The 17466-nt window shown below is 41.3% G+C and overlaps 1 protein-coding gene across 4 annotated transcripts; it reads left to right on the top strand.

The window, feature by feature from the left end:
• The first annotated feature begins 394 nt into the window (after positions 1 to 394).
• Positions 395 to 10885, top strand: LOC146575046 (uncharacterized). 4 transcript variants are annotated; one of them, XR_014892522.1, is made up of 5 exons: positions 395 to 690; positions 3140 to 3230; positions 4814 to 5086; positions 6123 to 6989; positions 10570 to 10885. XR_014892522.1 is itself a non-coding variant. In XM_085275243.1 (4 exons), the coding sequence occupies exons 3-4, from the start codon at positions 4862 to 4864 to the stop codon at positions 6765 to 6767; spliced, it is 870 nt and encodes a 289-aa protein (XP_085131369.1). In that variant the 5' UTR covers positions 395 to 690; positions 3140 to 3230; positions 4814 to 4861; the 3' UTR covers positions 6768 to 10885. The 4 variants fall into 4 exon arrangements, 3 of the variants coding, with proteins under 3 accessions (XP_085131369.1, XP_085131371.1, XP_085131370.1); XM_085275243.1 differs by having other exon boundaries at positions 6123 to 10885; XM_085275245.1 differs by having other exon boundaries at positions 525 to 546; positions 6123 to 10885.
• The last annotated feature ends 6581 nt before the right edge of the window (positions 10886 to 17466 follow it).

Below are 17466 nucleotides of genomic sequence, written 5' to 3'. Positions count from 1 at the left end.
GGTAAAAATCCTCCCAAAACACAGAAATGTGTGACATCTTTTGAATGTGTAGAAGGTTGTGTGTTGCCTCCGCAGAGATAATACTAAATGAGAAAGAAAAAAAGCAATATTTGTTCAACTGATGCGAGATTTTTGTCGTTTCTTTACTTAAAAAAATAAATAAATTTCTGCCATAAAGGGATTTGGTAAAGACGTAAATTTGACACCAAAATGAAGAAACTTAAATATCCAATGTTAAAAAATTCTTTAACACTAAAATTACTCATGAACTAAGAATATTTTCTTTCAGGGTTTCTGCCAGTTTCAGGTAAAATCACTCCCTGATTTCCTGATTTTGGAGAAGAATCAGATCTGTCAGATCACAAACGCCTCAATTAACAGGCTGCAGTTTGGTTTGGGGGCGCTGTTGCCTCATTAAATTAGGGAAAATGTCGTGAAGTGATGTAGGTCAAAAGGCGCAGAGTGGAGAGGTTCCTGTGACTCCACCACCACCAGCTCAGCTCAGCAGACACCAGCAGGGAAAGCCACGAGCTGGTTTTGCGCATGGTCAGTTTCACCTCAGTCATTTTTTCGCCTCTCTCTCTCCCTCTCTCGCTCTCCGTCCTCTTCACTCATCATCATCCAGCAGCATCCATCTCTCCGGATGTCCACAGCCGTCGGATTCCTGTCTGGTCGCGCCCTGGGCACCAGGTAAGACCCCGCTGTCATCCCCATCACTGCCCGCTCTCAGTGCTCCGGTCCTCTCATCGGTGCCCCTGCAAGTGATCGAGGCTTTTTTTCCTTTCTTTTTGTTTTTTTTCTCTCGGGTTTCTGGGATGCAGCGCGGGGTGGATGCTGCCTGCCTGGATACTGACTCGTTTCCCGGTGTTTCCCTCCAGAGAAATCCGCACTTGAGTCGCTGCCTGGTTGCATAATTTACCTCTGAATGCGATCATCGCAGACTCGGACTCTCCTTCCTCGTTTGGTCCGTGTTATCTGCCGTCTGCTCGGGGTAATGAAAAGCGTGTCAGTCAGTGTGGTGCTTATCTGCCCTGGTTCATCCTGATATCATCTCCACACACACACACACACACACACACACACACACACACACACACACACACACACACACACACACACACACACACACACACACACACACACAGGCGGAGTGCACTGGTTCAGGTTTTGGCAGCTTGGCGCATCGCAAGGTCACGGTGGTGCTGGAGCACAGCCACAGGGTGGAATGACGGGTTGCTCATGGGCACTCGGGCTCCCAGATGTGATCCATCGAGGCGGGCTCTGATGATAAACGAGAAGTGTGTCAGTGGGCTACTTTAGCCCGGAGCTCCCCGGAGATTACAGACGAGTGATGCGCTGCTTTGTGGAGCAGAAATCACAGCTTGGTGAAAAGGCTGTGCTGTGTTAGAGCAGCCCTGTCTAACATGTGGCCTGCTGTTGGGAAGTCATTCATAATGATGAATAATTGTTAATAAGTTGCTTTGCTGGTCTACAAAGAAGTAATATTTTGCTCATTCGGTTACAAAACACTCCGCGTGGAGATGTTTTCTGCCTTTAAAGAGCCGCTGTGAATATCCCTGCGCGTGTAAGAAGAACAACAGTCAGACTTCATGTTTACATTGCATTTATTTTCTTTAGAGCAGGGGCGTGCCCAGAGCAGGACAATTATACTAGAAGGAAATCGATACAAGCTGTGGTGGATTGTAACTTAGTACATTTACTCAAGTACTTTACTAAAGAATCATTTTAATGGACGTTGCTCCTTTCTACTTTTACTCCACTGTATTTTGGATGTCAGTATTTTAGTGCTTTTTACTTCATACCATTTATTGTAAAGCATTAATTACGTCATATATTACATATCTAAGAATATCAATATGAATGTGTTATCCTGTGTTAGGGACTGAGTGCTGTGTAGAGGAAATTACATTATTGTGTTTGGGATGTTGAAAATGATGCCGTTGCCCATCAGATGCCTTTGCATCAGTTTTGGCAAAACCACTGGTTTTTTGCTGAGCTGCCTGGAGACACAACACTGGTCCCATTTTATGCTTGAATGATTCATGGGTCAGTGTTAAGTGGCTGAGCAAAAAAAGTTTTTTTTAAAGCAGCCAAGGTCTAAAGAAAAACTTTGAAAGACTTTCAGAAATTCTGGATCCTTGGAAGCAAAATCTAAAGAAATAAGGGACTAATAAGGTTTAAGACTTGCACAGTATGATTGTAACAGCTGATTATAGCTTTGAAAAACATTATTAAACATTGCTTAACATGAAACATTGTTTTCTATGCTTGTGGGGCCATTTTTTCTGTAATGTTTTTTACGGTACACTTTATTTTTAATCAAACGCTCTGATTTCCTGTAGGGTCCCTGCCTTGTTTTGTGCCATTCAATTTTAAAAATTCATTAAAACAAAGACTTTAATAGACTATTTAATAGCTTTTATTATCCAGTCATTTTAACTCTCCTGCCCACTTGAGATCAGTTTATCAAATTGGGTTGATTTTGACTATGAACTAAAAGCGTTTTTTATACTCCCACATTGGATCTTCAGACTTGAGCTATCGAGCCTTTTTAATGTTCACACCAGCTTGTGCTTGATAAGGATCACACCCGGGGCTCTGAGGTGTTAACCAGCACAGGCAGACAGTTTCTTCTCTGTGAAACAAAAATAAATAACTCAGTGCATTTTTAACCTCCTAAGACCCGAACTCTTTCACAGCATGCATTTCTAATTTCTCTTTGATATTTGGTCACATTGGGGCCCGATGAATGTAAAAACAGAGAATTACCAGATTTTTTTAACCTTATTTTTGTTTCTAAGAAAAATAAGAGCCACATATGAGGATATTCGTTTAAAGTTTTGATAGAACAGTAGCAGTATAACGTCCTCGTAAGTGGATATCAGGCGCATGTAGAGCAAAATTGAGTATTTTAGTCTAAATAACCAAAAATGTGATGTCCACATATGTGGACGGCAGGTCCTAGGAGGTTAAAGCAATTGTCTCACTTTGTTTAAATTGCTCCCTGCTGTTAACGCATCTCTGTGCACATATATCAGTTTTCACCTTGACCTGGTTTAAAGAGCTTACAATGAATTGAAATCAGCTGCAAACATCTCTCTCTCTTCCTTTACTTTAGGATTTAGCTGGTTTTAACTCTCCATCACCGGGAGAAGTGTCAGCGCGACAGTGATGACAGGGAGAAGAAATGGGAATGAATAACCATGAAGGTGAGACGTGTGTGATTAAATGTGTGATGGATTCCTGTCTGCAGGTGGTGTGGAGACAGCAGGCCTGCAGGATGAATCCCCTCTCAGGTGTGACAAATAGTGCACGATTCTTCTGGTTTCACTGAGGCGGAAGAAGAAGCGAGACGTTTATTTCACTTGAGCAAATGTGAAAACAGTCGAGTAAAAATTTGCATTTGAAAGTAAAAATGTTATTTTAATGCATTTGTGAGACAGACCCATTAAAAGTAATCAAATTATCATAAATCGCTGGAATTAGTTTTGATTAATATATATATGAGTACACAGACGTGTAGTTTTCATTTTGAGCTGATTTGTACTTGTTCTCAGTCACTTCTTGTTATAAATGTCCTAAAAATATGCAAACTCATTGCCTCAGAATAAAATGAAGTAATGTCAGGGATGAGTTTTAACTAACGTGTTTATTTTGAGTCTGCAGCACAGAGCTCAGTAACACAAACTGCCTGGTCAAAAACAATGTCAGCAGTTATTATCCAGTGTTTAATTACTGCAGTTATTAATATGTTTCAGCTGCCAGCAGGTTATGCAATCCTAACTGCTTCTCATTTCTTAAACAACCGCGTAGGAAGACACAGCCCATAGTGGAAAACATGTTACTCTGTTTCATGAGGATCAAATTATTGACCTGCATCAAGCAAAGAAAACAACCAAACAGAAACACTGAAGCAACTACAGCTGGTTAAGAACTGTTCAATGTGTTATTTAAACCTGGAAAGATAGAGTTAAACCATCATCTCTGAAGACAGAAGCATTTCTACATGTGCAATCTGAAAAGAGCTCAACCTTAAGAAAACTACCGATCGCTGAGGTGAACCAAGAAAAAGGAGCATAAACACTGAGCGAAGGCTGAGCCATGTAGTCTGCCTTTACAAACATTTATGAAAGAATGGGTCGTTCTGAAGGGTGCACTCAATTCAAGTGTGGCACTCTAACAGGATACCACTGTTGCAGAAAGTCAGTTCATGAAATTTCTTCCTTCATAGAGTTTCCATAATCAGCTGTAAGTGGTATTATTGAAAAGTGGATGCATTCAGGAACCACAGCAGGGATTGGCCAGTACGTACTGACCAAACTTCCTCTGACATCATCATCAGCACAAAATCTGCACTGCTGGGTTTCCACAACACAGCAGCTCCTGTAGGTGTGAGGTGTTGGAGGCCCAGTGCGTTTGTTCATATCGTAGAACAAAGTAGAGGATGTGTGCTTAATATTAGGGTAAACAGGAAGTCAGATTCTTCTTTGAACGTTAAAAGTTTAACCAGTTCATCGATGAATTCATGTGTACGTTTATGGAAATTTTACAAAGATTCCTAAAAAATGGGATGGATCTGAAGTAACCCTTTGACAACTTGAGAACCACTTCTGACCATGACTGATAAATAAAGTATAAGGCTACATGTTATTAATGTGAGCCTACGATCAATCCAGCCTTAACCAGAGACACAGAAAATGATTTTTTTTGTAGGTCAAGTCGGGCTCCGTTGGATTATATAACTCCTTTCATATGTGTCATGAATCATATAATATTTAATCTATTTATTCAGTGAGGATAAAGCCGAGTGGAGGTCCAATGAAGACATGAGCACATATCGATGGAGTCCTCTTTCAACACCGTAGAGCTCCGGGAGCTGCGAGGGAGTGGAGCCCGGCGAGGCCCGTCTCCGACACCGACTTCAGCACCCTGGACAGCAGCAACGCTGGGCTGCTCCGCCCGGGGCTTTGAGAACGCCTCCTACGAGCAGGATGAGGAGCAGGACCTCCGTCAGCAGGAGCAACAGCCGACGAGTTATCCGCCTTCCACATCAGGAAACAGTAAGGTGAGCGCGGTGGGGTTTGGTGGTTGTGGTAGACATTTGTTTTGGATGTTTTTAAAGCAGTCGCTTAAAACAGTCCTTATGTGACCTCGGCAGATTCGGGTTACAGAGCGAACCCCGTAGCCAAAAGTGATGTAACCTTCCAAATCTAACCTGAGCCAGAAATCCAGCTTCACAGGCATCTCTTTGGAAGATGAACCCTGTGAGAAGAGACAAACACACGCTGGCGTACAGCTGCGGGCCTGGAAAAAGAACTTGTCCAGGGTTTTCTGGCATGTTTGTCTTCAGGAAACAAACAGATTTAAGCTTCCTTCTTAATTGGAAAATGGCTTTGTACTGATTGCTGTTTAGATGCCTTTGGGGTGACATCACTCTCCCGCCCGGGCTTTTATTTTGTTTGTGCTGTTTGTTACACACGTCGGCGACATTCATCAGTAACAGGTCGTCGCGCCGACGCATTTTCTCCTCTTTGGATGTGATCTCACTGCTTTCTGTGAACGCTGACCTCAGCGCTGTGCTCTGGCTTGTTTATCTCATCCTTCTTTCTTTCTTTCCTTGTGTTTTCTTCTTCTAATTCTTTCCTCCCTCTCCACTTCATTCCTTGCTTCTTTTCTTTCTTTCTCAAATTCTCTTTCTTGTGTCACATCTTTACTTTCTTTTATCTTCATATTCCTTCTTTTCTTTACTCTTTCCATTGTTTCCTCCTTTCCCTACTTCCTTTTTTATTTGACCCTTTTTTCTTTCATTTTTCTTTTTGTCTTCACCTGTCTGTTGTTCCTACCTTCCTTTTTTCCCTTCCTTCTTTCCTCCCTCTCCCTATCTCCCTTTATTCCTTCCTTCTTTCGGTTCCTGCTCCCTTTCCCTTTCCCTCTGTTTCTTCACTTCATTCGCTCCTTCTTTCCTTGTGCTTTTATTTATGATTTTATCTGTTCTGTCTTTTCCTTAACCCCTTCATTCCCCCCTTTTTCTGTTCTTATTTCTATATTTTTCTTTCCTCTATTCTCTTCTTTCCTTGTTTCCTTCCTCCCTTTCTCACTAGCATCATCGTCAGGAGATCTCACCACAGTCGTATGATGAGGAGGAAGGCGGGGGTGGAGCAGGTGGAGGTCAGGAGGACGGTCAGGACTTCACTGAATTTCGCCCCGTTGATGACCACTCGGCAGACTATGGCTTCATCTTGGCGCTGGTGTTCCTCGTGAGTGGGATCGTCCTTGTGGTAATCGCCTACACCATCCCACGGGAGCCCAAAGTCGACCCTGACTCAGTTTCGGCTCGACAGATGGAGAAGCTGGAGATGTACTACGCCCAGCTTGGCTCCCACCTGGATAAGTGCATCATCGCGGGCCTGGGCCTGCTGACCCTGGGAGGGATGTTCCTGTCCGTGCTGCTCATGGTGTCCATCTGCCGGGGCGAGATGTACCGACGCAGGGCGGCATTCGTTCGACCCAAGAGGACTTACGGCTCCATCAACCTGAGGATGAAGCAGCTGGCGACTGGAGAGGCAAGGTTAGGTGAGGGCGGGGATGGAGGCGAGGAGGTTTTGGTGGAATGCGCAGAGACGCGGAATAACGTACAGCCAGAGCCGAGCCGGGACTCTAAATCAGTACCGGGACCAAGCAAAAACCCTCCTCCTTCTCTTCCTGCTGCTTCTTCTTCTGCTGCTGCTGCACGTGGAGTCAACTAGCTCCACCCTCTGCCTTCCTCTGCGCGATCCCCCAGGTGCATTATGGGGATGCAGGTCGCCCGTTTGTGCCGAGGGGAGAACCCCATCTTAAGCAAGAGACTTCCTGCCGGAGCTGTTACCCGGCATGTAGGGATGAACTGAGCTTAAGGGATATTTATTCTGACCAATCACAAGGGATGTATGACTTTACAACAGAGGGCTCAACTGGGTGGAAGACGAGAGGTAAGCCTGTGGCAATGTGGATAAGAGCACATGTGGACATGAACGGATGCATATCAAAGATTAAAATGAAGATTTTGAATCCTAGTATGTTAATCAGATTCATACAATATAAAGCACATTATGATATAAAGCACCGCAGAAAGTAAGATTAACATTTTATTGTGAAAATTCTTTACTGATGCTGAAAGGAAGTTCGGTAATTAAATCTAGCCATATTTTAAGCCCTAACCAGCAGGTTCACCTTAACACACTCACACTAAATACTCGGCTTGCAACGCTGCTGTGAATAGCACTATAACAGACTTCACAGTAAATTACTGTAAAAGAAAGAGCAACTCGCAGTCATACAAAAAACAGAGGCAACAGTTTTGAAAGCTTGGCGACGTTCACCTCCAGCCATTAATGCAGAAGGTTAACTGCAGAAAACCCTAAAAAAAAGCTTAAAATGTTCAGTTTAAACCTGCATTAAGCAAAATAAGTGACTGATTAAAAAGATGGAACAGAGCTCGCTTGGCTCCTTTTAGCTGCTTGTTTTGTTTTTCTGGCCGCACAGACAGATGTGGTTTAATGTTGGGAGGTGGATTCAAGCTGGAAAAGGTCTCAATTCGTTCCATCTGATATTTCTGTGACTTTTTTGTAGTAAAACTGTCTTTGCTTACTTGTAATATAAATTTATTATCATATAATTGCTGATTTTTGTGCCCACATGATTAATGGGACCTTGTTGGAGTTTGTTTTTGATCTTTTTTAGTTGCTAAAAGCTCCACTGTGTTCCCACTTCATCCCGTTTGATGTTTGCCTTTTTTTCTCTATAATGCCAGCCTGCTGGGGCTGATCAGAGTTGTAGAGTAGCATTATGATTCATTTCTGCTTGTGTTTGTGATTATTTTTTCCTCCATTATTCCCTCTCTTTATCTTAGTACCTTGTTCTTTTGCTGCTCGTCACTGCCCTGTGGTCGCCAGCTCACCTCTGGCTTTGTCTATCAGGGTTTTGACAAACACCTAAACAAGAAGAAATCTTTTACAAAGCTCAGAAAATCTAAGAGGAGCTGCAGATTTTTTCTTAAATTTTCTTAAATTTTCAGTTAATTTGTTGTAAAGGTGTCGGGTGAAATGCTCATGTTCAGATGATAAAAAGAAAGTTTTTCTTAAAATCACAGATTCCTCACAGCTGTTTGTGTCTTTGTTGATATTCTGCCAGCAGATTTTTAGCAGAGGCAGGAAAAAACCTCCACGGGGAACTTTTAAGCCATCAAATATTGATTCTCTTATTGGCCTCAAACGTCCAGAATCCATCTGTCTATAACCACACAGCACATGCTGCTGCTGCTTTCTCTCACTGTAAGTACAGAAAATGGCAGCCCAGTGAGAAATACTCCTCTGTGCATGGTCTGTCTTTAACTCACCAGCTTAAAAGCTGATTATGCCCCCTTGTGGTCAGAAATTGCTTAATGCAGCTTTAACGTTTGGCTGGCTGCAGCGAGAGCTAGGAGGTAACGATGAGAGGTGTTAGCCTGGCAGGTGCAGAAGTGATACACGTTACCCAGAAAGCATTGCTCCAGGCGTCAAAGAGCATAGTTGTCTGTAATGATTTCTTTTATTTTCTTATTTTTCTCTTTGACAAACAGTTTCTGAGCAGATCTTGGTTGGAAATCACGGCTGTTTTATCACAGCAGACACTAGATGAAGAACACAGTTTGTTTGTTGTTGTTTTGTTTTTGTTTGTTTTGTTTTATCACAGAAGCATTTCAAAATCAAAATTTTAAGCCACAACAATGAGTAATTTAACAGGGGTCACATTCATTTTTGCAAGCGACAGAACCAAAAAAGAAAGTGTGTAAAAATCGACTTCTCCAACAAGCCTGTTTTACATAAAAAGTGTCAGTGAATGCAGCATCAACAATAAGTATTGTGTCACATATCTGGTGTCTCGTGCTGCATCATCCAAAACTGTTGCCTCATGGTTACTGATCAGCATTTTCTGTGAGCATCAGCTTCCACAGCAGAGACTCCATCAGAGAGGGAAACTTCATCTATAAGCAGCAGCTGCTTCTCCAGAACTTGAAGTCATATTTATATAAAACTACCCTGTGCTACACGCTAGACTTACATAGACTTTATGGTTTGTATCATTTGAAAGTGCGCATGAACTTTTTTCGACTGAGCAGTTTTTATGATCAGTGGTGGACAAACACTTCAGATCTTTACTTAAGAAAAAGTACTAAACACAAGAAAGAAGTCCTGCGTTAACTCGAAGGGGACCTGTTGTAAATCCTTATTTTCTGTCATATATCCTGTTACAGTGATGGAAAGTCACAATACTCAGCTTTGGTTTGTATGAAGTCACAAAGAAAGGAAATCCTTCATATGGTCTTTTCATTCAGAGAGCACAGAAGCCCCGCCCACCTGCCTTTAAATATATTCTATTTTCAAGGCAACATCCAGTTTAAAATAAGTAAGGATTATTTTGAACTTTAAATCATGCAAAGCTATTTTGGCAGAGAACAAAAATATGAAGCAGGATGTGAGCAGAATTGGCTCCCTTGATAGTAATTGTGCACATTTTTGCAAACTTCACGCTGATTACAAAGCACAGATCCATTGTTTCATTTGGACATTTAGACAACCGAGAGTAATGTTGGTGTTAAAGAGAGTGAGTGTTTATTTTATCGAGTAAAAACTGTAGGAGAAAAAATGCTAATAAAACAATTTAAAGGACATGGGGCAAAAATAATTAACTTCTATAACTTAATGTTTGAGCTCTACTTGTGTTTAATTTATAATGATCCCAAAAAGCAGATTCTGTATGAGTATGAAGACATTTTTGGGACAGGAAGCCTTTTGGTTTCTGTTTGTACTCCAGGCTTTGGATAGATGCGGGTAAACAGTTCATGTAGAGAGGAAATGCAGGATTACATTTGTCAAAGTATATTAGATAACCATTGTGTAGTATCTTATGACAGTTTTTTATTAATTATAAAAAAATTACAAATGGAAATCGTGGCCTGGCTGGTACCACAAAATTAGCCATTATACCCAGTGGCTAAGTTATCAGACATCCCAGTGGGTTCCCAGAATTAATTACTTGTGCCTACACAACTTCCATCCATCCCCTTATCCAATTCAGGGGCACAGGGAAGCCGGAGCCTATGTATTTAGTTACACTCCACCACTGATTATAATCCGAACGTCTATGAAAGAGTCAAAAGCCTAAAATGGGTAAAAAGCTGATTTCATCTTAAAGAAGAAACATTAAAGTGACTTGTGGATGTTTTTGAGTGGATTGAACCTTTAATGACATCACTTATTTGTATAATATGTACACTGATGTTATTTATGTCATGTAAGGATACGATATGCCTTAACAAGTAAACACCGGCACTGTACATTGTGTATACACTGATATTATTATGCTAACGTATTACGGTCTGTATAGTGAGCCAGTTAGCCAAGGGTAATGTAGCCACACACACACACACACACACACACACACACACACACACATGCACACATTATTGAGTCCAGCTTGCAGTGGCGCACACACTGATACTAATCTCAGCTGTTTTTTGACGTTTTACAGTTTTCTTTCACAAATACTGTAAATATAACCTGCAGACATGCAGGATGTGGAGGACCTTCAGAAACTTCTGCTCCAGAAACACGACGCAGGTATGCAAAAGTATAAAAAAAAACGAGTCACAGCGAACCAAGTTCTTTCTTTCATAAACATCACACAAACTGCTGAGTAACCCTGCGAGGCCTAAACCATCACAGGATCAGAGGTTTGGTCGAATCCTAACAAAAAATGACTTTTGGGTCCTCTGTTATTGTTAGGTCTCATAACATAAAGCGCCTTGAGGCAATTATTGTTGTGATTGGTCGCGATAAAAATAAAATTGAAATGGAAATGTGACTAGTTCGCAAAGTGTGTGAGCAGAATTATTAAACTTTTCATTCGACTGTGAAGATATCAGAGAACGATTTTAAAGTGAAAGTCCCATTGTTGATGGCACAGACTTAGGGGTAATTATTAGTGATGATGGCTTTAACGTCACAGACAAACGGTCTTACGGCCGATCAGCTGGTGTGAAGGTCGTTTGAGCCTTAAAATGTCAGAAAAAACTAAAATTGATTTTTTTTCTCCCACTGAAAAAAGCTTGAATCAGCTTGAATCAGGAAATGTAAAAAAAAAAATGTTCTAGACATATATTTATCACTTTTAAATATCCCTACTATGATCACACTTTGGAAACAAAGAATTTGAGGACATCAACAATGACCATAACTTTATTGTTATTTAACTAACGATAAAATATTTCTGCTTTCAATGAGTCTTCTGAATATTTTAGTAATAAAACATTTAACATAAGAAAAAAAAGGCCAATAAATATACAAAAGCATGAGCTTCAAATATATTGAATCTATCAACACTAATGTAATTATAAACATTGATAGTGTAAGCAATGATTAAAAAGTAAAACAAAGACATAAAGAAATATTTTAACTTTACATAAATTATTATATTTATTAATTACAAACAGCAAATGTTTGATGACACAAATATTCAAACCTGTTAAAGGTTTTTATTTATTTATAGTGTTATTGTTATTTTACCAGGAGCTGCATCCAGGTAGAGACCAGCGTGTAACCTCATTCGCTGCAGGTTAACATTTATAAACAGAGGGTCACAGATTTGGTCCTTGCCACACCCCCCCCCCCCCCCCCCCCCCCCCCCCCGCTGAAGTGTCCTTGAGTAAAACAAAACCTGAGATCTTTGCCGCCTTCATGTGAGGGGGCTTCATGGCTAACATCGGGACACACGTGAGGGAACGATTCCCATGTTTTCAGCAGCTGTCGTCCTTCGCTGCTGCTGAAAGCTGCCCTGCTTCCTTCTCACCTCCGCAGTCAGTGTGTGATCACACCAAGCTCACTGTGACAGAGGAGGAGAACTGGAGGTTCACTCAAACTTTACAGGCACGCTTTTAGCCAAACGTGTCTCTGCTGGATTAGTCACGCTGGCTGTGATGGAGGTTCAGAACAAATCTGAGTCATGATGCACTGATCCGACCGACACAGCTGATGCTGTCTGGTGTTGAGAGCAGTAGTCCATTAAAAAGCTGCTCCTTCAACAGTAATTTTCTCACTTTCCCAAGCTGCAAACATGTTGGCTGCGAGCACAACCAAAGACACACAAAAGGCTGACATAGCGCTGAAAAATATGTTCCAGTAACTGTAAAAGTCAGAAACAGCTTTCTCGGGCACATTTTCAGCATCTGCTACTTTTACATCACACTCCAGAAGTCCTGAACTTTTCCCTCAGCCAAAAGCAGGTTTTGGAATATTGGAGACGCTCTGTGGGATATATAAGTTCATGATAGTTTGATCACTTACTTACTGCAATAAAATAAAACATGAAAATGAAATGACAAATCAAACTTCTTCTCAAGTTCTTCTGCAATCATCCACGGAGCGCTGCAGCATCCCCAGCACTCCTTTCCACAGGTTCTGAATCCTGTTTAGCCTCATCGACATTAACAAGAGACATGAATTTAAAATAAAACCTTAAAAAAAGACAGAAGAAGCAGAAGTGCAAAAATGTCAAAGTCGTTCCAGGTTTTCAGACTCTTTCCTGTTGCACTGGATTCAGAAACAGTAGAAACGCCAACATGGAGATAAAGTTTCAGGCTGAGATGCTTTAGCGTCATGCTAGTAGAAGTGAGGATTGCAAAGGTCAAAGTGTCACTTCATTGTCATCGTGTTGCTTTGGAAACAGGCTGAAGCTTTCCTATTCATGTGTGGATGAAGTAGAGAGGAGTGAAGGAGGGGAGGAGATGTGGGCGAGGCGGTGGGATGCAGCCGAGTCGCCGGGTGACGTGAGGTGATTCTTGAAGAGGCGGATTTTCAGCTTAGCGGGGAAGACGAGGAGTGACTCTGCATGAATACTTTGAATGACACATTGATGTTTCCCCGCTGGCCTCTGGGCAGCCAGAAATAAAAAGACAAGGCTTAAGGTTTTAACAAGGTTGGAAAAAAACAAGTCTGAACCTGGTTCTCTTTGGGGGAGAAACAGATTAGGCCTGTGGACCCTGCAGGTCCATGTTAGTGGGGAGAAACAACATCACAGAAGGAACGATTGTTGGTGCTCGGTCACTTCACACAGGTTGGATGCACAGAGCTGGAAGAAAAGGGCTTGAAAGGGTCTTTAGTTCAGTTATGTGGATGGATGCAGTCAGGTGAGGAGGACAGAAAGAATGAGGATTACACTTCGAAAAGCTCATTCAGATGGGAGGAGGGGGGCACGCATGAGAGTATTTTTTCAAAACTTCAGTCTTAGAGCTCATATTGGTTTGAATTTGATCAACTACATGTGAAAATGTGTGAAAATGGTAGAAAACCAGCAGAAATTCAGAAATGTAATCATCACTGAGCTGCATTCTGAGTGTGTTTGTAATGTCAGTCGCAGGTTGCACAGAATTCAGAGTCCAAATAACATGTTTCATACATGAGACAAAGAAAAGACTGCTGTGGATTTTTGTTCTGCCAGATTTTGGTTTTGCAAATAAAAATAAATATCTGAGCTGCTGGAAGCTTTGAAAAATGCCAAGTTTAAAACAGATTTGCAGAAACCAAACGAACGCTTGAGCTTCTCCTCACATCCTTTAATGCTGGCTAAATTTGTTTGTGCTGTTGTCGCTTTCTTTTGACAGCCAAAGTTGTGAGCTCATCAGGAAACTGTCTGCACTGGTTTAAGATCAATTGAGAAGTAGGGTCATTTTCCTCACAGGTGCAATCAAAGTATAGAGGGCGTTGCCCCTGCTGGTCATTAGCAGGAATACAGCTTTGAGGCTCTTCCACACCAGCTTCATTATTCAGACCTGAAGGCGGGCATTATGAAGTCTGCGATGAGGACGTAGGTGAGCTGTTTGTGAATATGCAGATGGAATCAGGAAAGAAGAGTCACGAGTGAGAAACACTCACTGTCTTCGTTTGCTAAAGTGACTCATAGGTCTGCATATATTTATTAGCTGCACTCCTGCCCTGACGGCATTACTACAGCGCCGCTGCACTCACAAAGGGTGAAGAGTGAGGTTAAATGCACAAATGGATTTTATAATTAAGCAGATGTAAACAGATGGAGGATGTTAGCGTCTGAAAAGTGTGAAACTATGTTTCTGTGTTTCACTTCCTCTGTGACATCCTTGAATGTCAAGAACTTTGACCGAAGACACGAGAGAAAATCAATCTTTATTCCGCGGGCACCGCCATGACTCGGTTGCCATGGAAATAGTCTATTTATATCAAAGGACTGTTGGTAGAGCAGCTCTCGGATGTCATGAAAAGTCCTTGTGAGGACATGATAGAGGAGACAGTGTCTCAGAGTCTCCTGAAACCTCTGGCTAGGACGAGATGCACACTCAGCCTTTGTGGGAATAAATAAATTACACATTTTCCAAGAATCAGAGCGTTAATTCACTCCAGGCTAAGAGGAGAGTTTAGCTGAGTAGTCAGAACTTTAAATGCATGAGGATAAAACCGACAAAAAACTCTGCTGGGCTGAATGAATAAAATATTAGCAGCTAGACTTTCTTAAATTTCCTTTTATTGGCATCTGAGACATACTCAGTAGATTCTAAAAAATGAATAAAAATGTAATACTCCTTGCACAACAGAGAAAATATGATGATATTAAGTCTCTTTATCTGGTTTTATGGGATATAAACAGAAGGTTTAATGTTTCCCTGATTCACTGAGTGCAACTTGGCAAACCAGCACCAAGAAATATTTGCAGAATAACCTGTGAGCTTTAAGTTTTTTGCTTTGTTCTCATTGATGTAAAGACAAGTACTGGATAAACGTGCCACTGTAGAAATGATACCCTAATTTCATTTCATGGAAGAGAAGGGTTTACCAGCTTGTTTCTGGATTTTAGGTTTTGAAAATCGAGCGTGAGCATTTTGGCCGTCACCATGTTGGTCTTTCCGAAGCAAAGGTTGGACGACCTGTAACCTGCATCATAATATTTGTCTGATAATTGCACTAAAATGCTCCAACAAGGCGTTGAGGTCCAGTTCAGTGACTTGAATTTGAGAAGGTGGAGCCAGCACAGCTAACAGCTGCAGGTGTAAGCACGCGAGTCAGTCAAAGCAGCCACATTATGAATGAAGACAAACGTCCACAGAGGCCAAAACAATTTTAGCATCAGGCTGTAAACATTTTATTTCTGCTGTAAAGTCGGAGTCTGTGGGGACTGACTCACGTTCATAGTCAGCCTCAAATGGACATTCAGAAGAACGGCAGGTTGTTTGTTTGTTTACACATTTGCATTGGTTTCATTTTTCAGCCGCTTGATTGGAAATCAAGGTGATTATGTACAGAAACATTCATGTGTGTTTTTAGAAGTCGCTGCCAATCGACCCACTTTGTTTTTTAACCAAAACAAGGTGTTAAATGTATTTTCTAATCTCACCTTTTATAGGCTTGAATCAGGAAATGGTCAGTCGCTATATTTATCAGCATGGCTCTGTTCCACACAGACACAGAACAGAGAAGGCATCATTGGCGGTAGAGTTTTACACCGATTAAGTCAGAAAGAGAAAAACAAGTGGGAGGAGGTGGGTTGCAAAGCAGCTTACAGTAGCATTTCAGGTATGGGAAGGTTAAAGCAGCCTGAACAACCCGCCCTTTCTGTGATTTGCTAATTTGCTCTTCAAATCAATTCCAAATTAAAGTCGCCACTCTGCAGTCATCATGAAATGCTTCGGGACTTATTTTTGGGGGAATTCCTAAAATAGGTGTAATTTCAGTGCTCTATGGGACACAAAACAGGTTAAAACTTTCCCTGGAAGTTGAATTTCTACCATCAGAGTTCTCTCAGAGAGCTCAGGAGTCTTTGGTGCCGGGTGTTTCTCTTTGATAACGGCCCTGGTATCAGCTTAAATATGACGAGGTGAATGCTAGCGGACAGTTATCAGGCACAGTTTGACTTCGCTCTGCTCTATGTTTTTAAAAATATCTGCATGCACCTGCACCCACCACTTCATCTAGTGCATATCTTTATTTTCCTTCCTTCCTAGTTTAAAGCAGAAATATCAGAGCTAAAACGAACAAAAACAATCTGGTTACACAAAAAGAGAAAAAAACGTCCTCACCCTCCCTCATTTCTCCACACTGAGTGGTCAGAGGTCAAAGTTCAGACACAGCACAGCATTCTCACAGCTGTTTGGGATTCAGAACGATGCTCAAGGACACTTCAGCAGCACACAGGGTTGTGACCCTGATTTGATTCTCATTAATCACAACACATCCCGGCGCCTCAGAAAAAATCCACCGCAGGTCGCTGTGACAACAAGCTCCTGGTTAAAACAGAAATGTAAGCGTTCTGAAAGGTCCTTCCTTCTGCAGGCTGCGGCTCGATGTTTCCCTTTATGTACAAATGTGACAAACAACAGTAGCATTTCACTCTGAGACTCAATGAATGTACAAACTAATACTGTAACGCTGGAGCTGGTGCATCGCGGCAGAGTCGCCCAATCTCATGATCTCTGTCGTTCACACGCGAGCCAGTTTGGTGTAAACAGTCACATGACTTCAGTATAAAGTACTTTTTTTTTCTTCTTCTCTGAAACATGCAGAGGTAATAGATGTATATTTGATTAGATAAAGTGATATTTCACACCGGTGGAAAGTTTTTTGGACGATCTTCAGTGTCAGTCAGCTTCCATGAAGCTGAAATGATAAAGGATTCATGTTGTTTTTGCCTGATTTGATGGATCTTTGATTGAGATATATACACATAGGCTTTAAAGTCAGATAACTCCAAGGCATTGTCCTCTAAATAACAAATGAAATGCCTTTATGCTCACAGCATGGTCATGTTTAATCTAAAGAAAGTTCCTATCATGACCAAACCATGAGAATAAAAACGTTTTAAGAGAGTTTAATTTTGGAGCCTTAAAACAGGGATGTCAAACGTACCAAACAACAAGAGCCAGAACTGGCCCGTCAAAGGTCCAGCCCGGCGTGCTTTGCAGAGAAGAAGGGCTCAAATTTAACTTTTCATTAAGTAAGAATCACAAGACTCCAAACTGTTATTGTCTCCTGAGCCTGAGGTCCTACTGACAAAGGCTTGAACCTCAGGCTGCCACATCCCAATAAAAGTAACAGAAAAAGCATTAAATAACAGAAAAGTTTGTTTTTTCTTTATAGATGAACCATATCAAATATCATTTGTCTCCATTAAAGAGAAATCAGAAATTATCTGTGATATAACAGAAAATTTCTCTTTTCTTAAATCAGGAAACAAAGTCTGGCTAATGTCAGTACTTTTTTGTGATTTTATGGATCCATTTCTTATAGTGTGGATTAAAGCCTGAGTGGACATGCTGATGGGATTCTTTGAGTTATCACTGCACTTTTCTCTGAGTTTATTACATTCAAATGAGTTTGACGTTCCTGCTTTAAAAGAAGTAAACATGGA

Source organism: Mchenga conophoros, linkage group LG5 (genome assembly GCF_057382185.1).
Source record: "Mchenga conophoros isolate Kocher_MC1m ecotype Shallow Benthic linkage group LG5, M_conophoros_male_GT1.1, whole genome shotgun sequence".
Classification (NCBI taxonomy): Eukaryota; Metazoa; Chordata; class Actinopteri; order Cichliformes; family Cichlidae; genus Mchenga; species Mchenga conophoros.
The sequence above is the reverse complement of the archived record's forward strand: the minus strand, read 5'-3'. Positions and strand labels throughout refer to the sequence as shown.

What these genes read in the sequence shown, in the direction of transcription:
- LOC146575046 (XM_085275243.1), top strand. Translation starts at nt 4,862, where the DNA reads ATGGAGTCCTCTTTCAACACCGTAGAGCTCCGGGAGCTGCGAGGGAGT. An exon ending in CCACATCAGGAAACAGTAAG is followed by an intron (nt 5,087 to 6,122) that starts GTGAGCGCGGTG and finishes CTTTCTCACTAG; the next exon opens with CATCATCGTCAGGAGATCTC.